This window comes from Chelonia mydas, chromosome 6 (assembly GCF_015237465.2).
Source record: "Chelonia mydas isolate rCheMyd1 chromosome 6, rCheMyd1.pri.v2, whole genome shotgun sequence".
NCBI classification, from domain to species: Eukaryota; Metazoa; Chordata; order Testudines; family Cheloniidae; genus Chelonia; species Chelonia mydas.
Genome location: NC_051246.2, coordinates 127,214,720 through 127,227,706, shown reverse-complemented (window position 1 = coordinate 127,227,706; position 12,987 = coordinate 127,214,720). Strand labels below are relative to the sequence as shown.

At 44.9% G+C, this 12,987-nt stretch overlaps 2 protein-coding genes across 8 annotated transcripts in view; one reads left to right on the top strand and one right to left on the bottom strand.

Moving 5' to 3' along the window:
- The window catches only part of L2HGDH (L-2-hydroxyglutarate dehydrogenase), a 62,615-nt gene extending 55,163 nt beyond the window's left edge, over positions 1 to 7,452 (bottom strand). For both annotated transcript variants that reach the window (XM_037901361.1, XM_037901362.2), the window contains exons 1-2: positions 7,332 to 7,452; positions 2,485 to 2,600 (exon numbers count right to left, since the gene is read on the bottom strand). In XM_037901361.1, the coding sequence (XP_037757289.1) occupies positions 2,485 to 2,600; positions 7,332 to 7,420 (205 nt within the window). In that variant the 5' untranslated portion in view covers positions 7,421 to 7,452. The remainder of the gene's footprint in view (positions 1 to 2,484; positions 2,601 to 7,331) is intronic.
- On the top strand, positions 6,963 to 12,660 carry DMAC2L (distal membrane arm assembly component 2 like). 6 transcript variants are annotated; one of them, XM_037901366.2, is made up of 5 exons: positions 6,963 to 7,255; positions 8,841 to 8,951; positions 10,168 to 10,376; positions 11,207 to 11,378; positions 12,530 to 12,660. In XM_037901366.2, exons 2-5 carry the CDS (start codon positions 8,848 to 8,850, stop codon positions 12,642 to 12,644), a joined length of 600 nt encoding a protein of 199 aa, XP_037757294.1. In that variant the 5' UTR covers positions 6,963 to 7,255; positions 8,841 to 8,847; the 3' UTR covers positions 12,645 to 12,660. The 6 variants fall into 6 exon arrangements, with proteins under 6 accessions (XP_037757294.1, XP_037757293.1, XP_037757292.1 ...); XM_037901365.2 differs by having other exon boundaries at positions 7,123 to 7,255; positions 8,789 to 8,951; XM_037901364.2 differs by lacking the exon at positions 6,963 to 7,255 and adding an exon at positions 7,490 to 7,724 and having other exon boundaries at positions 8,789 to 8,951.
- Positions 12,661 to 12,987: the final 327 nt, after the last annotated feature.

Sequence of the window (12,987 nt, the reverse complement as noted above, 5' to 3'; positions counted from 1 at the left end):
CTGTGCCCTAGTTAGATTCTACAGTAATAAATATCTGAATGCAGTAACATACCACTCCAGGAGATTCCTCCCTTCATTCTCCTCCAAGCTGTTTAGATGGCTGTGCAGGACACAGTCAATGAGAGGGGCTGCAGGGAGCAGTCAATCAGGGCCCAGCAGGCTCATATAAAAAGGAGCTGAAAGGGCTGGACAGATGAGTCTGCTTGCAGGGTCCAGGGGAGCAAGAAGAGGTGCTCCTGGCTGGCTGAAGGGGCTACAAGGGCTAAGGCAGGTAGTTGCTGGCAGGGAACAGGGAAGCAAGGGAACAGCTTCTGGCCGGCTACCAAGACTCAATTAAGATGGACTACAGGGAAATGGCCCAAGGAATTGCAGTTAGTTAGAGACATGGCACGTAGCTGCTACTTAGAAGGTCCCTGGGCTGGGACCTAGAGTAGTGGGTGGGCTCGGGTCCCCCCCTCCCACAGCAGCCAGTGAGGAAGTGGTTGTAGACAGGCCCCCGGAAGGGACTGTACGTGGAACTGTTACTCCCTGGAAGGGGGCTGAACTGAGACTGAGCCAGCTGGACAGACGGGCTCAGAGGACTAAAGGGCAGGTGAAGAGCCTCAAGCGAGGAAGCCCTGGGGGTGCAGTGCCATCCCAGAGTAGGAACCTTCACACATAAGCTGACCAGCTAGGGTACTGAGATAGGCCCTGTTGGTCAGACTGAAGACTGGAGCCTGGGAAGGGCTACAGAGACATTGCCAACGGAGGGGTACCGTGATAGGCCCCGCTGGACTGTGAAAGGACAGAGTCCAGGGAGGGCTACAGGACATTACTAAGGGCTTTGAGACACACCAGGTTGGACAGTGTACTGCAAAAGGGGTTTGTTGTGTTTGTTTGCACATAGATTGTGGGTGACTTGGCTGAAGGGCTGAGTCACCAAAGACCCTCCTGACAAGTGCAGAGGTGGATAGGTGGCACTGTGAGCCAAGAAACTGAGAAAACTGCAGGCACGCATACACTGGACGAGGGGGTGCTCACAAGAGGTGGGTGCAAACCCCTTACAAGCCCCAATTGTGTACACATCAGTCCAGACTTTCTAAATGTTAACAAAAAGAAAAGGAGGACTTGTGGCACCTTAAAGACTAACAAATTTATTTGAGCATAAGCTTTCGTGAGCTACAGCTCACTTCATCGGATGCATTCAGTGGCTGCTACTCTGAAATCTGATAAATGTTAACACTAATTCTTAAAATGAAATGATCCTATAAAGCCCCACTGTACTCCACTACCAGTATGATCCTGAATATCTCACATACTGGTAGCCCTGCTTGTCTCTGCGAAAGGCTTTCAAGCATTTATGAGCTAGGCCTGACTGTTACTTTCTCTCTCTTTGGAAATGAAATGGAGGAGAGAGAGGCAAGTTCCAAGAGTACTTTTATTGACCAAATTTAATTTCTTATTCAAAAAAGGTTATATAGTCTCCCCCTTAAAATGCTGGTGCCCATATCTTATGCCCATTCACTTACCCACACAACTGATACCAGGAGTCTTAAGAGAGGAGGCTAAGAAAAGGGCATTAAATCCTTTAATATCTAAATTGCCTATATAGCAACAATGACCCAGCTGATGTGTCTATTTAAGGCATTCAGCTGTTTCAGCATTAGGTCACACTATTCTAAGTCAGCAGTTTGATTTACTCTCTTTGGAGTCCTCAGGCCCTATGCTACGTGTTTGGGGGTTCTGCATAAGCACTTAGTGGCAGGAGATTGATCATTAGCAATGCAGCTGTATTTGCAAGTTCTTCTTACTTAGCTGAAGAACAATCAGCAAAACAAGGGTGCTTGGTCTTTCTTGTTTCAAAGTCTGGATAGAAAACAGGCCCTGGTGTGTCTCAAGGTTCCAAGTGTCCCTTTTTACCAGCTGTGGTGTAAACAGGCACAAGTCCCATTGGCAGCACTAACCAAACCCTGCAAGTAGTCACTGGAATAATTATTTTAGCTCTTGACTTTCAAAGTGAGACTACTGCATGGACCACCTATGTTAAGAGCCAGGAAATTGGTGAAAATTACTAAAGAGTTATCACTCCCAGCTGTTTGAGGAGGCGCCATAGGTATGGCTGTACATTTGTCGTAGCATTTCTTTTAATCAAAAATCATTTCCCATGATTTTTTATTAAAAATGCCATGACGAAGAGAGGGGTCCCAGGCAGGGGAAGGAGGCTGAGAGTGAGCCTGTCCTGCATTCACCCGTGGGACGGAGGGGCCCGAGTGGTACAACAACACAGTATGCCAGGTCAGGCATTAAAAGAGAGTCTCCCACTTTTTTTGTTAATTTTTTCTCAATTCAATACCCTAAAAATTGCTATTTTAGTGTGTATGTGTTTTTAATTAAAATATCTTACAGACTGACAGCAGGAAACCAGAAATAAGCAAGGGAAGAAAATGCAAACTTCTTTGTCACTCTCTGATCCAGCGGATATCATGGATAACATGGATATCATACCTAACTCCTTCTCCTTTTCCAGCACACTGAACGTGAGCGATGGGTGTCGCAGAACGAGCTCTCTGGCAGACGCAAGCCCCACAATTCCACCGCCAACAACCACCACGTCAAAAGTGCTATTTTAAAAAAAAAAAGGGGGGGGGGAAGGGGTCATGTTGTAAATGCTCGCTAGCAACATGCTTCACATTTACATGGAAAGAAGCTTCATTTTAGCAAATGAACATTGGACCCCTTTACAAATGTTTTCTTGAAGACCCACTTCTTCTGAAATGCATACAAGAAGCCAGCTGACTAAGTCATCCACTGATTTACCTTTGAGTGACCCGCTCGTTTATGCTGAGGAAAGGTGAGGAAGGTTAGAAGGAAAGAGGGGTGTGTTTTTAAAAAAAAACAAAACAAAAAAACCCACCTGGAAGTGAAGCTGGAAATTGTTGTGTGAGGAAGAGTAGGGAGTTAAAGGGTGATAGAATACGCAGAGAAAATGTATAGTTCAGTGTAAAAAAAAAAAAAAAAAAAAAAGATAAACATCTGTAACTAACAAGGGATATGTCTATATTCACCCTGATCACAATACTTGTCTCATTTTGTCCAAGCTTCATCTGTCTTAGTGTTTTAGATTTTATGTTCTCCAGGACAGGGCCTGTAGGTGGAAAAGCGCCTAGCACATTTTGAGTGCTAGCACAATAACTAATAACTAAGAGTACAGCAGACTGTCAAACTGTTTGCTCCTCCCTATTTTGATAGATGCAATTTTCCCTTCAATGACCTGGAATCAGCAAGTCCAAGGCTCCAACTTGACAGTGTCAAGTCATTCTTCATGAGCATTTAAGACATCCAGATTCTCTGTTCATGGAATAGCTACCATTTAGCCAGGCAGGAACTGTAGAGCAGACTCACAGATGAAGCCACAACCACAGATCTTGGTCCAATGCTGAGACCATCTGAATTTAATATTGTCTCATTGTTTCTTTGTACCCCTCCATCTGTGTGTACTCACCTGTGGTCTCACCTTATACTAAGATTGTAAGATCTTCAGGACACTGTCTTTTTGTTTGGTGTTTGTACAGCGCCTCGCTCAAAGGAGCCCTAAACATGTACTAGGACCCCAAAGCTCTACAATAATACACATAATAAATAATAATAATTTTAGGACTATGTCCCCATCTTAAGAATGTTCATTATGAACTCAATTAACAAGGTTACTCTACTCTGACTCACAACTCTCCTGGACTCTCTCATAATTCTCTCAGGCAGCAGAATACAGTATAACCATTTCTTAAATTACATACAAAATATATGCAATACAAGTAGTAAATTCTTCAGAGGAAAGAAATGTCCTGATCAAATATTTGTTTAGAGTTTTCAGTGTTGATAAGTGCCAAGTGATGCACATTGGAAAACATAATCCCAACTATACGTATAAAATGATGGGGTCTAAATTAGCTGTTACCACTCAAGAAAGAGATCTTAGAGTCATTGTGGATAGTTCTCTGAAAACATCCACTAAATGTGCAGCGGCTGTCAAAAAAGCAAACAGAATGTTGGGAATCATTAAGAAAGGGCTAGATAAGATGACAGAAAATATCATATTGCCTTTATATAAATCCATGGTATGCCCACATTTTGAATACTGTGTGCAGATGTGGCCGCCTCATCTCAAAAAAGGTATATTGGAATTGGAAAAAGTTCAGAAAAGGGCAACAAAAATTATCAGAGGTAGGGAATGGCTTCCGTATGAGGAGAGATTAATAAGACTGGGACTTTTCAGCTTGGAAAAGAGACGACTAAGGGGGGGATATGATAGAGGTCTATAAAATCATGACTGGTGTGGAGAAAGTAAATAAGGAAGTGTTATTTACTCCTTCTCATAACACAAGAACTAGGGGTCACCAAATTAAATTAATAGGCAGCAGGTTTAAAACAAACAAAAGGAAGTATTTTTTTCACACAACGCACAGTCAACCTGTGCAACTCTTTGCCAGAGGATGTTGTGAAGGCCAAGACTATAACAGGGTTCAAAAAAGACCTAGATAAATGTAGGGAGGATAGGTCCATCAATGGCTATTAGTCAGGATGGGCAGCAATAGTGTCCTTAGGCTACGTTTGCCAGAAGCTGAGAATGGGCGACAGGGGATGGATCATTTGATGATGACCTGTTCTGTTCATTCTCTCTGGGCCACCCGGCATTGGCCACTGTAGGAAAACAGGATACTGGGCTAGATGGACCTTTGGTCTGACCCAGTATGGACATCCTTATGTTCTTAGAGCCATTCGAGTTTACAGTGTAAACCCTTACTGACACTGAACTCTTTAAATCAAGATTAGCTTTCTTTCAAGAAGAGATGCTGTAGCTAAACCAAAAAGTACGGTCTTGATGCAGGAATTACTGGGTGACCTATGTTATGCAAGTGGTCAGACTAGATGACCCAGGTGGTCTCTTCTAGCTTGAAATCTATGAATCAGCACTTAAGTGGAGCACACAGGATAATGTGATTTAAGCAAACTGATGTACTGTAAAGGGGATACTCTGGTGGGAATAGACCTCATTCTAAAATACTGTACCTACTTTTCCTTTTCAAAATCCACTCAGTTGTCAAAAAAAATTGTAAGAAATCCCAACCAAAGCTACTACTTTTGTAGGACCCGTACAAACAGGTTTTGTGCTTCTGTATTTACTTTGCAGCATCAATTGAATAATAAACACCATCCCCACAGCTACAAACGTACCTGCTGACACTGACAAAGCCAATCAATAGATAAGCAAATAATGTCCTTTGGAATCTACCACATTAGAAACAGGAAGACAAATGGTATCTGAGGTTAGCCAAGATGAAAATAATTTCGTTCAATGTATTTTTATTTTATTTAAAAATACTGTCTCCTGTGATGCTATGAAGCTCACTGCTGCTCATCACCACAGGATCTATTTCCTACCTAGGCAAAGACACTTCCTGTGTTCACATGTAGGCACCTGGGAGTTCTGAGGAAGACTATTTGAAAAGGAACTTAAAAACTGAGACGGTGTCTGGATATTTTCATAGTGGAGCATGAGTACCTTTATCTTACAAATTTTGGGGAGAAGACTATGGACACGGTCCTTTCAGCAGCTAACATAAATGCATTATTGGATTAAATGGAAGGCCCTCTCCTGCTGTCTCTGGACTGGTGGCCCCTGTTACTGAAATATATACAATGTGAAAAGTGCCTCACATTAAACAAGGATGAGTCGAAATTCAGATCTAACCTCGAGATATGGACACTGGGACATAAAAATGTTTCATGTTTCTGTACTGCATGTCCATGGACCAACAGTGGGTATTACTTTACAGCAGTGGTTCCCAAACTTGGCTTGCAGCTTGTTCAGGGTAAGCCCCTGGAGGGCCGTGAGATGCTTGGTTTACCTGAGCGTCCGCAGGTACGGCCACTCGCAGCTCCCAGTGGCCGCGGTTCGCTGTTCCCGGCCAACGGGAGCTGTGGGAAGCAGCATGGGCCGGGCTACCGCTTCCTGCAGCTCCCATTGGCTGGGAACCGCGAACCGCAGCCACTGGGAGCTGCGAGCGGCCGTACCTATGGACACTCAGGTAATCAAAGCGTCTCACGGCTCGCCAGGGGCTTACCCTGAACAAGCCACAAACCAAGTTTGGGAACCACTGCTTTACAATAAAATCCTATTATGTGAATATGATAGAGTGAGATATACCTGTATCAAATTGTGGCCCCATTTATTTTGAGAACATAAGTTTGATGCAGAGTCACTTTGTATCGTAACCCTCATGTTATATTGCAATCCACATTGTGGATTAGAATGTGGCGTACTGAGGACTGCGCTGGAATTGCAAGCTATCAATTTAAGAGTGGGGAGGGTTTCTGAATCCAGCTTGCAGCCTAGAGCCTGGATGGCTCTGTAGCAAAGCATGAGCACAGCAGACAGAGAATCTGAAAAGAGCCAGGTGGGGTGAGCTGTGACTTAGAGAGCAGCCTGTTTTCTCTCTGTGTGTTTTGAGGTTCTTGTGCGTTACTTGTTCTGAATTCTAAGAAATAAAGTAGTGTTACATTGCAACCGTCTAGCAACAGTATTTAGGTTTTCTGTCTCACTTCTGGTTGCATGCTGTGAACATAACAAAGCATCCATTTTGTAATACAGGCTTCATGCCTAATGGAATGACCATTTCTGAGAAGCTAAGACTAGAGACCTGTACCCGCATCCATCTGCGATCCGCAAAAATGGCCCACGGATATCTTCAGATGTGGATATAAAGCAGATATCCGTGAATCTGCAGGGCTCTAGCTATGACAGAGTAATCTAGAGCCATCAACTCCAGGTACACCTGATCCCCTGCAACAACGATGAACTTTCTAGGCAGTAGCCTGGCCGGGAGCAGGGACTGGAGTTACTCAGCCTACAGCAAACGGCTGGGAGAGCTGCAGCTTCTGTCACTAGCTACACGACCAAAGGAGCCAGTGACCAAAATTAGCAAGGCGCAAGATCACGAACACAAACCACCCCGCGGCCCCCGGCCGGCCTCTGCACCAGGGGCGAAGGGGAGCGGCAGAGGCAGGCCCCAGCTCGGACTTGCACCGTCCCCGTCCCGCCAGCCCCCACCCGGCCAGCGGGCGAACGGGAGCCAGCTCGGCTCCGCGGGCGCCGCCCCCCGGCAGGCTCGCCTGGTTCGGGCCAACCCTGACTGAATCCACTTCGGCTCCGTCTACTCCGAAGTCAGCGCGTCCACACGCGGCCCGGTTCCAGTTCTCCCCCCTACCCCCCGCCCAGGTCAGCGCCGGGCCGGGCGCGGCCGGGCTCCGTCCCCGGCGCTCCCGCGGGAAGGGCCCGACCCCGGCGGCCTCACCTACTGCGGCGGCGCGGGTGCCCCGCGGCCCGGCCCAGCCCGGGCAGGCGCGCCCGGCCCCAGGCCCGGCCCGCCCGCAGCAGCAGCATCCTGGGCTCGTCCCGGCGGCGGCTCTCGGAGTCCGCGCCCGCCCCGCTCCTCCCACAGCCCCGCTAGCCATGGCGGGGCCCCGGGCTCCTCCTCCAGCCCCCGGGGCAGGGCCCGCGCTGCCTCAGGGGGGCGGGAAGGCCGTGCCCGGCCAGGGCGAGCTCAGGGCAGCCCGTAGCCGGGCCAGCCCGCCCGCGCCCACGAGCCCGGGCCGCCTGCCGTGGGCGGGAGCTCGGAGGCGCTCAGGGTGGTCTCCAGCCCGCCGCGGGGCCCCAGAGGAGCGGGCTCGGCTCGGCTCGAGCAGGGGTGGGCCCAGGGCCGCGCCTGGGAATCGTCGTTGAATGGCGGGCCGTGAGCGGGGGGTGGGGGGCCAGAAATGAGGCCTGTGGGAGAGCGGGGCGAGGGATCCGGCTGGGGGGGTGCGGGCGCTGGGGAGGAGGAGTTTGGGGTGTAGGAGGGGCTGGGACTGGGGGGTTCAGATGGCAGGAGGGGGATGGGGGCAGGGGATTGGGGTGTGGGCTCTGGGGTGGGGCTGAGGATGAGAGGGTTAGGGTGCAGGAGGGTGCTCTGGGCTGGGATCGACGGGTTTGGAGGGCGGGAGGGGGATCAGGGCTGAGGCAGGGGGTTGGGGCATGGGGGAGAGGCTCAGGGGTGCAGGCTCTGAGTGGCACTTTGCTCAAGCAGCTCTCAGAAGCAGCGGCATGTCCCTTCTCCAGCTCCTATGCAGAGGCGCAGCCAGGCAGGTCTGCACGCTGGCCTGTCCGCAGGCACCGCCCCTGCAGCTCCCATTGGAGTACCGGAGGGGGCCATTGGAGCGTGTAGGAGCCAGAGCGGGGCCATGCTGCAGCTTCCAGTAGCCATGTGGTGCGGCCCCTGACCCCGTGCCCCGGTTGGAACACTGGAGCGGGGCAAACCCCAGACCCTGCTCCCCAACGGGAGCTTGCAGGCCGGCTTAAAACAGCTCACAGGCCGTAGTTTGTCCACCCCTCTGCTAGAGAGCCCATTTAGGACACTTCTCCAACCTGCACTAGCTCTTCTTAGTGGTGTGGCCTGACTAAATTAGATCAACAGCAGGTGGTGTGGCTGTGAATATAAACTACTTAGCATTTATTTACATTTGAGTGCAGATGCCATGTGTTTAAAATTTGAAAACAAAACTGATCTTTGATTCCAAGTTGTAGATTTAACTATGACATTTCTTTCTTAGCACTTCAGCATTTTTCAGGGTGCCAGTCAATGGGATGCATCTGATGACATACATTCCAATCTGTAATTGCTAAAACATTAAAAATATCCTCCAATTAAGTGACATAGTGTTATTTAAACAAAACAAAATACCTGTAATATATGTTTTCTTTGTATGTGACTAGTGGCAAGAGGACAGAGGCACCAAACTGAAATTTCAGTAAACCTCTCTTTCAGTTCTACGATGCTGTTGGGAAAGTTCATACAACCAGTGCACAGCTTAAAGAAACTGTCAGCCCCAGGTGCATGCAGGCACTTCTGGGGATGGCTGAATGCAGTTTTTAACAAGTAAGAAAAACAGATGTGTTTAATAGTTCATGTGCTAGTTAAAAGCTCTGATGCACATCGCTATGTAGCGTGGATAATCAGTTAATACAAAAGCAACAGTAGCCAGTTACGAGTCACAGAGCAGGAGAGAGCTTTCTCTTTTAAAAGTGTTTTTTTTTCAAATAGTATGCTGTTGTCAGATATTGGTTGTTTCTTACATTTTCCAGTAACAAAATCACTGATTTACAAAGGAAAGTGTGTGCTTTAATCAATATGTTGTGGGGTAATTTTATTTATCTTGGTTGAGACTAGTTAGAATTTAAATTCTAGCTTCATAAATCCCCATCTTCCTTTGGCCTTGATTCCATTAGCATTTAAATTCTGGTTCTAGAATTCTAAATTTCCTTTATGTATTCAGAAGGCGCTCTAAAGAATTATCTTTCCTAATGTAATTTAGTTGAACTAACAGGTTTTTTGTTTTAAAAAAAGTTAAAATGTAATTATTTCTCTACCAATAACAAATGTCAAACATTCATAGTCTGCATTCAGTCTTCTTCAGCATTCTCCACCAAGTCCTAAGAAGCATCCTCACAGAATAGATCCCAGGATTTTAACTAATTCCTGGGCTGTGTCCCTTTGTAGTACTAGTAAATCTTGAGGAAAGAGATGTCAGGAAATACACATATGTAGCAATCTGTGATGGACTCAAAACTGACTCGGGAGGCAAAATCCCAAACACTGTTGTAAAGCCTTATCCTGGGCTGATGCTGGATATCTCCTGCATACACACTTCTCTGCTTATTTCATGCTTTTGCAATACGTGTGTAGCATTTTCATGCCTACCAAATAGTTTTGAATTAATAAGGTAGAGCAACGTGAGCTTAATGAGTGCATGGGTTGGCAGAGGTAGAATGCTGAGCACAGACAGAAGGAGAGGATTAGTTCGAGAGAAATACAAGTGACAAATCAGCTAGCAATATTTTTCTTCGTTACATTACCAAAATTTATTTTTCATTTAAAATATAAATTAACACAGGTTACCAGATTTAAAAAAAAAAAAAAAAATAGGGCAGACTTAATAAGTTGGTGTAAACCACTGCCCTGGGACTCAATCCTATCTTTCTCTTTTTCTTTCATCATACACTTAAAAATATTTATTGTGCAGTAATAGGGCTGCAAATGTGATAAAGCTGTACGTTGGTATAGGAAGATCTAAATGTTTGTTCTACGTTGACAGGGTAGACTATGAACGTATACAGGCTGTTGGCCCTGATAGAGCAGCTTCTGAATGGCTTCTGCGGTGTGGGGCGCTGGTTCGTTTCCAAGGCTATGATAAATGGCAGCATGACTACAATGGTCTCCCAACAGGGCCTTTAGGAAAATACAAGATACAAGCAATCGATGCCACAGAGTCCTGCATCATGTACAGAGGATTTGATTATTTGGGTAACCAAGACGCAGCTTTGCAAATTATATATTGTCCTTAAAATTCATCCATTTGCATCAAAGACTGAGCAGTTGTCTTTTTTTTTGTTTCTTTGTGAATCATAGAGAAGACTTGATTTTTAAAAGAAAAATGTTTGTGTTTTAACTGAGAAATATCAGATTGTACCTCCGTTTTTGCTGGAGGTCTCCTTTTAGGATACAGATGGATTGGGAGCTTTGTCAGCCATTACTTGAAGAGGGAAGAGCATTAAATAATTGGAACAAGCTTTAGTAGTTAAATAAGTTCATAGGTCAATATGCATTAATGCAAACCAGGGTTTTAAATTTTCTGTATAAAAAACTTACTCTAAATCATGTGTCAGTTTTTGGTATTTGTGAAGCCATAGTCTTTTCTAGGAAAAGCCAGATAAGTAAGCTCTGCATTTCTAATTTAAAAGAAGCAGAATTTTTAAAAACCTGTTGCCTTTCAGTCATCCTTTACGCAACAAAGAACAAACACGGGACACACGCTCTTTTTTGCTTTGCAAGTCATCTTAAATTTCTTGCATAATTGCATTGTTAGTTCAGCACTTATCGGTCATGCTGATTTTCTGTCATTTGCCTACTTCCGTATAAAAGCCCTTAGAACCTTAGTCATGCTTTTGTGATTGTGAAGCCAGCAATGGGATTGCTGCGGAGTACAGTACAATAATTCATGATGCATTATGGCTCTTCCATATGCAGGCGTCTGTTGCCTCCAGTTTATGGAAGCATGAGAATAAGAACTGCAAACTCGTTGGCAGCATCTCATACAGTTTGCTCCTTGTATTATGATTTTTTCTCTTTTCCAGATGGTCTCAGACACGTTGAGGAAATTAAGCTGAGCAACTGTATTTATATCCAGGATGAATGTCTGCAGAGGATCAGTGAGACTGAGAGCTTACAGAAAAGTCTCCTGCGTCTGATGATAAGTTCCTGTGGGAATGTCACCGATAAAGGCATCATAGCACTCCACAAACTAACGTGAGCCATTGAGGGAATGTCTTGTAGAACACGGCTTTTCTAGCTGTTGCCATATTTGTCTGTTTAGAATAGTATTGGATTACTGACATTCGTTTGTTTGTTTACATTAGATTTCAATAGTCTTTGACGTACAATGAAAGCAAAAACGGTGCGGGCTCTTCTGAGAAATCAATATTAGTAGTTTGAATTAACACACAAAAATCTAACAAACCCATTAACCTAACAGCAATTCAGTAAGTAGAACTGTAGGCTATGGTGCTGAAAGTAGGAAGCCTAAGAGTATGTGAATCCTCAGCTGCATCATGTCCTCAGAGTTAACCTTTTTTCACGTCCCCATTTGTAGGTGAGATTCAGAAATGTTGGTTGCTCAACAGATTACAGCAGACCATACTGTCCCTGTGCTGAGGCATTGTCTCTGCAAGTGCAGTGGATTAGTACATTTACCTGCCACCTTTGGACTACTTGGAACTAACCACCCACTTTCACCTTGCTTTCTGCCATTGAGCACCCCATCCCTTTCTCCTCAATGTAAAACAAAAACAAACAAAAAAAATCAACTCTGGCATTTACAACACACTGCACCTCATATTCTCTTTATTTTCTTTAACCACTTTCCTTTAGCTGTGTCTGATGTAGCTCCCAAGGTCTTTGGGATAGAGGCCTTGTTTGTTTTTCAAACCCTGCATGGGAGGCAGTGTGCCAGTGAAGCCCCTATTCAACAGTGCACTCTTTGTTTATTATACAGGAGTATAAACATTGACAAAGTCCTTGCTAATGGTGAAGAGGAACTAGTTTGGCTTTCATGGCCTTAGTAAGTTACTAGGAGGACTTCTGATAGTAATAAATAGTAAGGTAAAAAGAGCAGGATGGTATGTGGGGCAGGGGTCTTGTCTTCATTTTTGTCAGCAAAGCACCTTGCTCACTTTAAGAAATGAATCAATGGAAGCTTGTAGCTACTAAGCACCTCTGAAAACTTTAGGTAACCAATTTTGAAAATATTGGCTCCCTATTAAAAATTCTTTGAAGCACCTACACCCCCCCAGAATCTCATCGTATGTATAATTAATTTAAGAGTGAAAGTATCTGTGCTTTTGAAATTAATCACTCTGTCTTATAAAGTAGCCTCTGACTGACCTTTTATATATTTATAGGAACCTTGAATATTTACTTCTGAGTGACCTTCCTGGGATAAGAGAGAAGGAAACTACTGTTCAGATACTTAAGAAATCAATGCCATCACTGGAGCTGGAATTAGATTTAGAATAAAGGCATCTTTACATAATTCTGAGGTGTCTTATTTCATAATATTCAGTCTCCTTGAACTATGTGGGTTATATAGTTGTCACTATGCTTATATTTCCTCATGGAAGAAGATCTCTCATCCATAGCTTTGAAGCTATTTAAAAAAAAAAATCAATCTCAATGAAATGTAGTTGAACTTAATTTGTGCTTTCACTTAACTACAGCGAATGCAATTCTGTAAACATGTTACCAATGTGTATGGGGAAGTTTTAGTAAACGCTCTTGAAAACCAATTTCAGTCAAATCCAAATGGAAAGAAATTTGGGGTAGTTTTTTCAAAGACAGGCTTTAACTTTTCCAAGGGACT